The 12,759-nt window shown below is 52.4% G+C and overlaps 1 protein-coding gene across 2 annotated transcripts in view; it reads left to right on the top strand.

Moving 5' to 3' along the window:
• The window catches only part of DSCAML1 (DS cell adhesion molecule like 1), a 340,757-nt gene that overhangs the window by 231,506 nt on the left and 96,492 nt on the right, over positions 1–12,759 (top strand). For both annotated transcript variants that reach the window (XM_027581358.2, XM_027581359.2), the window contains one exon: positions 7,415–7,561. In XM_027581358.2, the coding sequence (XP_027437159.2) occupies positions 7,415–7,561 (147 nt within the window). The remainder of the gene's footprint in view (positions 1–7,414; positions 7,562–12,759) is intronic.

The raw sequence follows: 12,759 nt of genomic DNA, 5'->3' as shown, positions 1-12,759 counted from the left end.
AGACAAACAGGCAGGGTAAGGAATTGGGCAGGGACGTGGAGCACAGTCTAATTTTGAGAGAGGGGTCAGGCAAGGCCTCTGAAACAAGATGGTGTCTGAGCAGAGAGACCTGAACGGGGCCGGGAGTGAGTCAAGGAGAAAGCATTTTGGGCACAGAAGGAAGAACCACAGCAAAAGTCCAGGGGTGGAAAGGAGCAGACGTACGCTGATTTTCAAACCACTGTAGGAGCTGAACTCCAAGGGGTCTTGCAGCTCTGCCATCCTTTAAGCTAAGAATTTATAAATTTGGGGGCACCTGGGTGACTCGGTTGGTTAAGTGTCCAACTCTTGATTTGGGCTCAGGTCATGATCTCAGGGTTAGTGGGATCGAGCCCTAAATCGGGCTCCCGCTGGTCATGGAGCCTGCTGGAGATTCTTTCTCTCCCTCTCCTTCTGCCCCTCCCCTTGTTCTTTCTCTCTCTCTCTCTCTCTCTCTCAGAAAAAAAGAATTTATGAATTTCTGGGAAGGAAGTGACCTTAAAGATGATCCAATTTCTTTCTCTTACTCAGTATTTAAATCTTCTATGCAATATCTCAGCCAAGTGTTTCTTCAGCCTCTACTTAAATACCCCGGGTGACAGGAAACTCACTACTTCCTGAAAACACTCATTCCAATTCTTGATAATCTTGAAATTTTTTTTTATTTTAATTGCAGTGGAGTCCACATAACATAAAATTTACCATCCTAATTATCTGTAAGGGTTAAGTTTTCATTTCAGTAACATTTCGGCTCAGTCTTAAGTTCAGAAATGCTTAAGTGTAGCTTTATCTCCGTACTCATGGAAAACTTCTTCCCAATTCCCCTTCCCCAGCCCCTGACACCCACCATTCCACTTTCTGTCTCTATGAAGCTGACTACTCTAGGTTCCTCATATCAGTGGAATCAGACAGTATTTGTCTTTTTGTGACTGCCTTATGTCCCTGAGCATAATGTCCTCAGGGTTCATCCATGTTGTCGCCTGTGTCAGAATTCTCTTCCCTTTGAAGGCTAAGCAGTATTCCACTGTGTGTCTAGACTGCCTCTTCTATGTCCACCCATCTATCAATGGACACTCGGGTTGTTTCCGCCTTTGACTCGTGTGAATAATGCTATGAACAGGAGAACCTGTTACCTTCTTAAGACCCGGCTTTTAATTCTTCCGGGCACACACCCAGAAGTGGAATTGCTGGGTCACGTAGTAATTCTGTTTTTATGATTTCAAGGAGCCACCAAAAATTAGAGCTGGTGTCTGACTTTTCTGAGTTGCCGTTTCCTCATGAGCAAAATGCCGATAAAACTACCCTAGAGTTTCGGGACGTTTCATTCATTCGTTCTAGAAATATTTATTTCGAGAGCACCTACTTTGCAATCAGCACTCTGCTTCCATGCTGAGTGAAATGAGAAGCTATTGGAGGGCTTTGAGCAAAAGAGCCACAGAATCTGACTTTGGTTTTAAAGCATCACTCAGGCTGCATGTTGGGAACAGATGGAGGAGGGGCAGGGGCCGAAGCAGGGAGCCCAGCAGGCGGTTGCTGTCTCTGCTGTATTCAGTCATTTCTGTTCCCTTGCTCTAAGGCTTGGAGTGGGATCTGTGCAGCCCGTACCTTCCTGCAAGCCCTCAAGCTCCTTCCTCCTCCTCTGCCCAGCACCCTCTCCCCACCAAACGGACCCTCCCGCCTGCCTCTGAGAGCAGAGACAGGTCCAGCCTCTGCAGAGGGCAGATCCTCCCCATCCTCGCAGCCCTCTGGAGCCACCAGGAGCCCTGAGATCTCTCGTGTTCCTCTCTCCTTGGCTCGTGCGACTCTGGGGAGTCTCTGAGGCCCCGCTCTTTGAAGTTTTAGAAAAAGACCAAGAAGATGCTGTTGGCTCACCTAGCCCCTATGTGCAGGGCCTCCGAATTGCTGAGGAGGGTCCCCTTTCTTTATTGCCAAGCTCCTGAGGAGGAAGGAAGGGGAGAATTTGCAGGAAGCCCGGCCACAGGGACTGAGCGCCCCTCATCTCCTTGAGGTGGGGCCACGTGGGCTGAGGGTTACCGAGCACCACTAGTGTGCCGAAGACTCTCACAAGCTGCATTTCATCTGACTCTCCCAACAGCCCTGTGACGTAAGGTCTATTTATTATCTCTGTTTTCCTGAAGGAGAAACAGGACTCAGAAGTTGGGGCGCCATGATAGAGACATCAGTTGTCAGAGGGAAAGGGCCTTATGAGTTTCTCTCACCCAGAGGCTCTCTGCCCTGGCTGCACATTATGTGACCTGAAAAGCTTTTTTTAAAAATACCAATTTCCAGGCTACACCCCCAGAGATTCTGAGTTTAATTTTAAAAGCTGCTTGGATGATTCTAATGTACAAGCAGGGTGGGAAACACACACCTAATCCACCTCCTCCCTCTTTTTGCAGAAGGGACAACTGAAGGCCTGGGAGAATACTGGACTCCCCTACGGTCACCCCGTGTCAGTTTCCTGATGGCTTAACGCAGCAGAGATTTACCATGTCATAGTTCTGGAGGCCAGAAACCCCAAATCAGGGTGTGGGCAGGGCGTGCTTCCTGTCCAGGCTCTAGAGGAGGATCTTCCTGGCCTCTTGCTAGCTTCTGGGGTGGCTGGCAATCCCTGCATTTGTTGCTTTATAGATGCATCACCCCAATCTCTTCCTCTGTCTTCACATGGCCTTCGCCCTGTATTCATGTGCCTGTGTCCAAATCTCCCCGTTCTCAGAAGAACATAGTCATACTGGATTTAGAGCCCACACTAATGCAGTATGACCACATCTGAACTTGATTATGTTTGCAAAGATCTTGTTTCCAATAAGGTCCCATTCACGAGCTCTGGGTGGGCATTCATTCTGGGGGATACTGTTCAACTCGGTACACAGCCCATCATTAGTGGCAACACCAGGACTCCAATCCAGCCTCCAAAATCCAGTCCTGGGCTTGGCCCCTCTTTATCTGCCTCTTCTCACTAATGGCCTCTCTCCAATCCCCTCCCCACCCTTCAGCAGCCCCCAAGCTAGCACCTTTCCTGGGGGAAGGACATTGTCTTCTAACTGTGGAATCCCAAAGGGCAGAGACCAGGTCCAAGACCTCTCCATGGAGCCCAGTCCGGGACCCAGCGATGCTCCACAAAGCCAAGCCGATAAATCAAGCCAAGCTGAATTGATGAGTGCTCCTTTATAAGGTAGTGAGGACCCCACTGACAGAAGCAACCAAGCAGAGGCTGGCTGACCCTATGTCCCTATGAGAGGGGCTGCCATTCGAGGAGAGTCAGTCTAGCACAGAGCTTTGGAAGAGCATGGGAAGTGGACTGATGGTCTGGACTCCACCATTTACTAGCTGTGTGACTATGGGTGGGTTATGTAACCTCTCTGTGCTTTGCTTAGTAAAAACAGTAGTATCCATTTCAAAGGGGTGTGGGGATTGCCTAAGATAATGTTTATAAAATCCTTGCCCTGACATATAATAGGTGTTCAATAAATATTTAGCTTACAAAAAAGGAGAGGCCTGCTCCAGATCACCAGGAAGACGGACCGTAAAGCAGGGTGGAGAATTTGTATTAATAGGAAAAAGGAAAAAGGAACCACACACAGCGCTTCTCTGGTCACAGGCGAGTTCACAGACGATACTGCAGCCTTTGGCAGGTGACAGTCAAGCAGCATCAAAGCAGTCCACATTTAAACACAGTTCCGTGTCCCAGCCTTAGAGCCTAAGGGAAAGCAGAGACCCTCCAGCGTATACCCGCAGGGGACACTACTAACATTTGGGATGGGACAGTATTTATGACCCAAGACATCCAGCACTCCTGGCCCCTGGCCACCTCAGGCTGTTAGTACCTCCCAGGCTTGGTGTCGACCAACGTGATCCCAGACACACGTTTCCAAACGGCCTCAGGATGGGGGCTGGACGGAGGTCACAGATGCCACTCTGTCCTTCCTCCAGCTGGCCTCAGCCTACCCCGCGAAGAAGGAACCAGGATAAGGGAGAGCTGCTCCTCTACCCATTTCAGGGATGGCTGGTCCCACTTGGGGGTGGAGTAGGGGCTGCCCGACTGCCAGGCCACCCCATCAGAGCCAGCCTTGGAGGTCAGCTGTTCTGTGGAGCCCTGGCCCCTCCAAGCGCCCCCCCCCCCCAGCTGGTCGTGCCCCCCACACACACCGTACGCCGCTCATTCCACCGGCCTCTTGCTATTCCCTTCCCCAGCAGGGCCCATCATCTGATTCTCATCAAACATGCACAACTGATGTTGCACACGTCCCCCCCAGGGGGGATTAACATAATACCCCTGATTTCTCCTTCTCCTTCCTCTCTCTCTCTCTCTCTCTCTCTCTCTGTCTCGAGTGCGCGCTGTGTCTCCCCCCGGCTGTGGCCAGCCTTTGTTTCAGGAGCAGCAATATACTGTGTCTGGAAATGTTACTGCAATTAAATATGCACAAGAAGGGGGGAAGCGAGGGGGGAAATGAGGACAATGAAGGATGTGAAACATCAGATGCAGCAGCTGCTTGTTGCTATAGAAACCCCAGCTCCCCACCACCATCCCTGCAGCACCCCTTCTCAGCTTAAAATTCCAGTAGGACCAAGTGCACCGTCGTCCGGGGGTGCTGGGGGCTGCAGGATCACAGCGTCCAAGCTGCTGGCGCTGGAGCACCTGTAGGCTGCCGAGGTGGATTTGGGGGTCTCTCCTGTTTCTCCCCCCCCCCCAACTGATTGGCAGTAACACCCTCCAGTAGTTCTGCATTCCAGTCCCAGTTACATAATAAATCACGGGAGAGCTTCCGCATTTGACTTTGGGATGTCACAACATGGAGACAAAACGGCACATTCAGAGTCTGGTGGGGAAGCCAGGCTTTCTCTGCGCTTCCCCCCCGGGTCCTCTCCGACGTCTGGCAGCAGGGCTGGGCTTCCTCCCGCTTCCTTCAGCACTGAGTGGGGGTCTGCAAGGTGCGGTCTGGGCGCTGGAGGGGGTGTGGCTGGGGTCCAGAGGATTGGCAGGCTGCCAGATGAATGAGTGTTCTTCAGGGGAGGGCGGGGTGTCCCAGTGATATGCTGCTCCGCGGGGAACCATGCGCCGTCCCAGACCTAGTCCCACACGGCCTGGTGTCCAAGCATAGAGAGACAGCAAGTGACCAGACCAGGCCTTAGTTGAGTGCGAGCGGGAGGCAGGGCATAATGGGGCTGCCTCCCACTCCAACCACATGTCCTGTAAAAAGCGAACCGTCTTGGGTGGGGCGTTGGTAGCCGCGCTCTATCCTGTGCTGGTCACATAAGGCTGATTGTTAGGTCCCCACCACTTGGGAAAGTGCTGCCACCCAGTAGGTCTAGTCCTATACAAAGGTGGATGGGAGGGAGGGAGGGAGGGGAAATTCAGAGATTTGTAGATAAACCAACGTTTGTTAAGAAACAAGAGACCAGGGCTCCTGGGTGGCTCAGATGGTTAAGCGACTGCCTTCGGCTCAGGTCATGATCCCCAGGGTCCTGGGATCAAGTCCCACATCCCCGCTTCTCCCTCTCCCTCTGCCTGCCACTCCCCCTGCTTGTGCGCTCTCTCTCTGTCAAATGAATAAATAAAATCTTAAAAAAAAGAAAAAGAAACAAGAGACCATCCATGTTGAAGAAATTATTTGTGACCATATTAAATAAATACTAAAGAATAAAATTCTAGACTGCTTAGCCTGACGGAAAGTCGAAGGGCCTGACAACTTCTTCCACTTGGTGAGGGAGCGTGTCAGTGAAGCCAGTTCGGGCTAGTTCCGTAGGGCTCCAGGGAGTAGAACCAGGACCCATGGAGGGAGCCACCAGGAGACCAGTTGTGACCAAGGAAAATCTCTCTAAAAGTCAGAGCTATCCGCTTTGGAGTGGGCCACTGAATGAGGTAGTGAGTTCCCCAAACCCAGAGATATTCAAAGGAAGGCTGGAGAACCTTTGTCAACGATGTGGTCAGGTACATTCAGCTTTTCAACCCTACCATTCTACAGCATTCCTTGACGCGAAGTGTCATTTGGGAAGATCACAGCCCCCTGGTGCTGAGGCTTGTGCTGGGGGCAGTAGGACACCACAGGATGTTTCTAATAGGAGAGTGAGCCAGTGTCAGAGCTCTTGTCATTGGTTGAGGGGGGTCATCAGCCCCCAGGTGGGATCTCAGTCTGACTCTACAGCCTGCCATCGTTCTGTAAAACTCTTCTAAAAGGATTTGCAGGGCATGGGGCCACGCAAAAGGTTTCCTTATGAGAGCCTGGCATTCTGATGTTAGCAGGTCCCTCCGGTGGAGTCAGCATTACCCTCTCTCGTACAGCTTCTTTTTTTAAGTTACTGTCACCGTCTTGATTCTAGGGCCCACTCCTGGTGGAAATGGCAGCCTGGGGTCTTCTATACCTGCCGGGGGAAGCAGCCTAGTCCCCAGAGAGCACGCAGAGGGACCCAAAGTTAGCATCTCAATCTCAGTCTGGCTGGGTCTTGGGTGGGAGGGCACTGCCTTGGGATTACGACGTCTGAAGCTGAATGCAAGCCCCGCCCCAACGGGCAAGTCCATATTCTCCCTTTTTAGGATCAGTCCTGACTAGGCTCAAGTTCAGGGTTTGCCTTAGGACCTTGTACAAGGAAATCCACTCTACCTCTAAGTGGAGTCACGTGTCATAATCTGCAAAATGGGTGTCCTGCTCCCGGTCCTTCTGGCTTCCCTGCCGAGTCCTGACAGTAAGACCATAGAGGGGCAAGGAGAGGTAAAGCGCAATGTCTGCACCTTTGCCTTGCACAGAATGAGCGTTCAAGAACTGTGTGTTGAATTAGTGTTGTGTATCTGCCTCTCCGTGTCCCCACTACTAGTATAGCTTAGCCTCAGCAACTGTTGGTTGAGTGAATATATGATTAAAACTAAGAGAAAATGATTTAGGCTTGTATTTGGCTCCATACGTAGGGAGAGCTGGGAGCCAGAAGGCCTGAGTTCTGGTCTGCTTCCTGGTCGTGTGACCTGACGTTGGAGAGGACACTTCAGATGGCTGTAAGAACAAATGAGCGTGGGATGTGAAAGAACTTCGCAAGCTCTCGCCCAGAAGTAGGAAGGATGAGGACTGATACTTACTAAGTGAGCACTTGTTGTGCGCCACTTTATTATTATTTTCAGTCCTTACGTCCACGCTGTGATGTATTATTTGCACCCCATTGTATAGGTAAGGCTCAGAGAAGTTAAGTAACTTTCCCAAGGTCACACAGCTACTAAGTGGACAAGTCAGTTTGGAACCCAGATCTCGGTCTGACTCTACAGCCTGCCAACGTTCTGGAAAACTCAGAAGCTGCTACACTTCAAGGAGTAACAGTTCTGGGAGAAAAGCCGGCTGCCGGCCTGACTTGCTTCTGGTGGTGTGCCCAGCCAGGGGAGTAATGGAGTATGTCTTGATTGTGTCTCCAGAAAACAGGTTTTTTATCACTCACCACGGCGGGCTGTACATCTCTGACGTGCAGAAGGAGGATGCCCTCTCCACCTACCGCTGCATCACCAAGCACAAGTATAGTGGGGAGACCCGGCAGAGCAATGGGGCCCGCCTCTCCGTAACAGGTAGGCGACAGGGCCGCAGAGGGCACTAGCCCACCCCTGGGATGGGCGTGTCCCGCGCCATGGATCCGGGAGACTGCTGTGTACCTAGGCCACTGGGGGGACTCAAAGAAGGAGATTAAAAAAGAGAAATACGGGGCCCGGCGGGGCAGAACACGTCCATTTTGGTTTGGAGTGCCCTTCATATAAGGACCTCAGAGTCTGCACCTAAGGAAGCTAACTCTCCTGAAGAAGTGATAATGGGGGTTAATGCAATCCATCCTCTCTTTCCCTTTTTTGCCTTTGCTGCCGGGAAGCTCATAAATAAAACCTGATGTTCAAACATAGTAACGATGAGGTTAGATTAGATTAGATATGGGACAGTTTTGTTTTTTCATGTCTCTAAGTATTTTTCAAGATTCGATTTGACCTATTGATGAGCGCATGTTGTTTCTTCTGTTGTAGTTTGAGAGTAGGCAGGATATAATCTATAAACAACAATATTTATAAATTAAATAAAAGATTCTTAATCTGTAGTGATTATCACTTTTTAGGAGGGATGGAAGCTAATGTTTATTGAATCCCCTGCGTTTCAGATTTCACTTATCTGTTAAGCACCATGATAGCCTTGTGAGGTGCTTACTGTTCCGTTTTACAGACTAGAAACCCAGTCTTAGGGAGGCCAGGCAACTCGCCCCCACTGTTTAACCAGTGGGAGGCAAAGCCAGGACATACCCTCTGCAACCGGCATACCACCCCCCTCCCCACGGAAGGGGTCATTTGAACAGCCCCCACATGCCCCAGTCATAGAGTAGAGAAGGACACAGGGGACTCCTCAAGGAATAGTGCCTTTCTGGAAACAGTGCTTTTTCAAACTCTTGACAGCAATCCACAGATAGACATCTTTATCATAACCTGTGCAAGGCACACTGGTCGTTCCTACCACATGCATTTAAATGCACTCTGATATTTCCTATTCTATTCTATCCAATTTTGATTTATCCAAATGCTGGTCGCAACTCGCCAAATGGATTTCACAAATTCCTAACAGTTTGTGACCTACAATTTTAAAATCTCTGCTGTTGAGGAGGTGGGATTGGAGTGGCTTGTGGAAGGAGGGTGAACTGGTAACATGGTGGTTTTGGAGACTAGACTCACCCAATCGTACAACCTCTCTGGGCCTCTGGAAAAGTAGCTCGACTAGATGACCGCTCTGATTCTGTCTAACTCCGGCCTTCTGGGGGTTGGTGAGGACTACCCTGACCCTCAGACTAACCCTATCCCAGACGCTCTCTCATTTGCCCGGCACATTTGAAGAGCAGGAGCAGGAGGGCAAGGACAGGGCTCTCTGATTCTCCTTTGTGTCCCCAGAACCAGGCCCTGTGCCTGACACATAGTAGGTGCTAAGTAAATATTTGTAGACTTAACCAATGCCAAGGGAAACTGTCCTGGTGGCCGCAGTAAGGGCCCCTTCCTTTGTAGCTAGACTTTGGAATCTGCAGCCCAATTCCCAAATGTGTAGGAGTGGTTCCCTTCCAAAGCATGGGGACTGGTTTGCATGCTGTTTTGCATCTCATCTGCATGCTTCTCATAAAACAGGGGAACAGTGCAAAAACCCCCCTCCTGCAGGCCTGCTTCTTTCTCCCACACAAATATTTAGCCCCCTCATCCTGCCAATCTCACCTCCACTTTTGTGGGGCGAATAGGCGGGTGTCTCTAAAAAAGACACGCTTTAAACTGGAGGGTATGCCAACCATTCTCCCTCTGGTCTCCATTCCCCACCAGCTGTGAGGAGAAGGGGGGGAGGCTAGGCAGAGTGTGAGAGATGCCACCAGAGATAAAGCCCAAACAGAGAGACAGAGGCAGAGGGGAGGACCAGAGTGAATGGGAGCCGAAAGGAGCAGGAGGGACCTGGAGGGAAGGGAACACAGGGAGCCAAGGGGAAGGGGCCCCGCTGGTGACACGGCCCTGATGTGATGTGATGTGACAAGACCATCTGCAAGCTGCTTGTCTCGGCAAAAATGCAAGTGATACTGGAGCAAGGCAGTGCAGAGGGGGCGCGAGGGGGACACGTCGGGGAGCTCAGCCCCACACACTGCACATCCACTCCAGCTTGAGGTGGGCGGGGGGGTAGGCGTTGCTCAGTCAGTCCTGAACAGGAGAGGCTGGCCGTGGTTTCCGCTGAGAAGGTGCACTCTCTCTCTCGTGGCCGGCACCCCCGAGGGCTCCCAGGCTGGCGGCTGGGAAGGGTGGCCCGAAGCTCTGGGCCAGCAGATGGAAAGATGGTAGCTGGGGACCCCCTGCCAAGCCACCCCTACCTGGTGGCTGAGGTGTCCGCACACCCTGAAGGATGGCTACCCCTGATGCCCCAGGCCCAAAGGCAAAAGGAACGAGCAAAAGGATCCACGTGGCAGTGTGTCCTTGATGGTCATCTGGTGAGGGCAGCAACCACACCTGTGGGTTCTTCAGTCCTCACAGAGGGTTTGAGAGAGGAAGATGGGCACAGGAGGTGTGGTGAGTAAAGGACCCTGAATCCAGCCAAAGGTGCAGGCTTAGCCTCACCCCTCACTAGCTGTGCAAGGTAGCAGAGAATAAGGAGTGTCTCAAACCTCAGCTTCCTCATCTGTAAAATGGGAGTGACAAAACATAACCCCCTCCCCAGGGTCATTGGGAGCAATAGGTACCAGCTGGAGAAGCTCAGCACAGCATCTGCCACGTAGGAAGCGCCCAGGAGCTGCTGCTGTGTTGTGGTGGTGGCTGTCTTGTTGATCTGTTGTTGCTGCATTATTGTTTCTATTCTCTTCCAAAGAGCGTCTGTTGGGGGTGGGGGGAGGAGAGCAACTCGCTTCTTTCTGCATTGTCCAAGGTGAAGGAGGCAGCTGCAAGAATAGCCTGAGCTCCCTAAAATCCAACCCCCCAAACAGCCCTTCTGTGCATGTAGGTGCCTTGTAGAGTTTACCAAGAGCTTCCATTAACCCCATGGAACAGGCATTACCATCTGCATTTATAAAGGCAAGACCAGTGACCAGAGAGGCTGGCAGACTAGTCCAGGGTTCCCCAGCTGGTAGGGGGCTAAGCCACGTGCAGAAGCCGTGTTCAGGGCACCTTTCCAGGGCAGCTCAGCTCCTCAGACTCGGGGAGGTCCCAGCAGCCTCCCCAGGGCGCCCCGGACGCCCCCAGACATTTCTCCGGGCTCTGCCGTCTGGCTCCCCCAGCCCCGTGCCAGCCCCGGCAGCGCCCGATTCCCCCCAGGCTGTCACCGTACACACCACAGCATTTTACTTCTGCTCTGGAGTAATGAAAGAGGCTTCTTTCCCTCAGAATTTAATTTCACGCCTGAGACTCGGTGATTAATTCCCTCCCCCTGCCCCTTCCTCCACCGCCCCGTCGGCCCCTCCACTTGTAAATTCTGCGGTGTGCCACAGAATTTGTGTATTTTGCATCAATTAAGTGTCACATTGAGTAATTCTTCCCTGGCACCGGGCTTGTTTATCCCAACCATCCCCTGCGTGGGGAAGAGGCCGCAGAAGCTGGTGGGGAGGGAGGGCAGGTGCACATCTGCATCACGATTTCACGCAGTCAAGCCCTTGGATGTACAATTTGCCATTGTTGCCTGCGACATCCTTATGGGATGTGGAGGCAGCACTACCCCCCTCAACCCCGCGGATGAACCTCAGGCTCTGAGACATGATGAGACTCACCCAAGGTCACATGGTTTCCCTGTGACCCAGCTGGACCAGCACCTGGCTCTCCTGATTCTCAGCCCAGCCTCCTTCTGAAGAGCAGCAGAATGTGGGGAGGGAGTAGAGAGTCTTCTAGAAAGTCTCTACCCGCTCCCCTCCCCCCCAGAGAATTCCTCGCCCAGCCCTTCTCCAAGGGACATGAGCTAAGGACAGGGGAAATTTACCATTAGTCAAGGAGGGTCCAGAGGGGGCGTCTGCCGCTCCCACCATTCACTCTTGAGCAGATCTCAGTATTAGATTATTCCATCTCGGGCCCCGTTTACTGAACAAGGGTGGGCAAGACCTGGTTTGTGATCTTGGCTCTGCAGTGCGATCCTGGGCAGGTCACTGCACCTCTCTGGTCTCAGGGTCCTCCTATGTCTGTGGCCTCCAAGACCTCTAAGCCAGCTCTACGAGTCCAGGAGCCTATAAAATCCTGCAATGTGGAAAGTCAGACCTCTGGCCCACCCTATGCCAGAGTGCCCCCATTCAGCCTTTCGCAGACATCAGTGGTTCAGCAGCCCCAGGCCTGCTCTGTGCGGGCACGGGAGATCCAGCAATGGCGCGACCCTGTCTCAAGATGCTGGCAGGCTTCTGGGGAAGACAGATCCATGGCCTGGTGCTAACCGCTGTTGAGAAGGGCTCTGGGGGAGGAGTGCCTGGGTGGCTCACAACAGTGGTGGCCCCTGGGGAAGGAAACGAGGTGGCTGAGAGCAGGGATGAGGGAGACCCCCCCTTCACACTGACATCCTTCTAGACTCTCTGAAGTTTTGCCATGTGCATATATTACACTTTAACTTTTTCATTAAAAAGAAAAGGTTGTTTGAAAATAAAATGGAAGAAAAAGAAAACTCTATGGGTATCTAATGAGAGGGGCCTGGGGGCCCCATCCGGAAGGGGTGACGTTTAAGCTGGTTAGTGAAAGATGAAGAGGTGTTGGCCGAGCGGAGCGGGCTCCTGGGCACCCAGCGAGGAGAGAACACACAGTGTTCCACAAGTGGGGAACCACTGCCCGGACCGGGGTGGGGGCAGGGCGGGAGGGGGCCGGCGAGGCCGGGGACCTGGCCGGGCCCAGACCCTATCTCCTAGCAGCCTAACTGGGGAGAAGTGGGGGTTGTATCATGTAGGCAGAGGAAAGCCTGGGCAACTGGTACAGCAGGAGGAGGTCCCCAAGGCAGAAAACTCAGGGAGGCCCTTGAGGCTAAGAACTAGGCTGAGAGTAGCCAGAGCACCGCTCAGAAGCGTCAGGGCCGTCACACAGAATCCCACCAGCCCGGCACCTGGGTCTTCCGCAGGTCAGGGTCACGGGGACTGCAGGCACCGCTTTCTCTTGCTTGGGAGCGTAAAATAGAGAATTGTTCGGGATGGCAGGTGTGGTTTGCAGAAGGCTTAACTTCTGAATCCTTCTGGGCGCAGATGGAAACACACGGCCCTCTCTGAGTTCGCCAGGATCGCAGGTAGGAGGAGACAGTACAGGACGGCTGGTTCCCCGATCCTGAG

Source organism: Zalophus californianus, chromosome 11 (assembly GCF_009762305.2).
Source record: "Zalophus californianus isolate mZalCal1 chromosome 11, mZalCal1.pri.v2, whole genome shotgun sequence".
Lineage (NCBI taxonomy): Eukaryota > Metazoa > Chordata > Mammalia > Carnivora > Otariidae > Zalophus > Zalophus californianus.
This window is presented reverse-complemented; position numbering and strand designations above follow the sequence as displayed.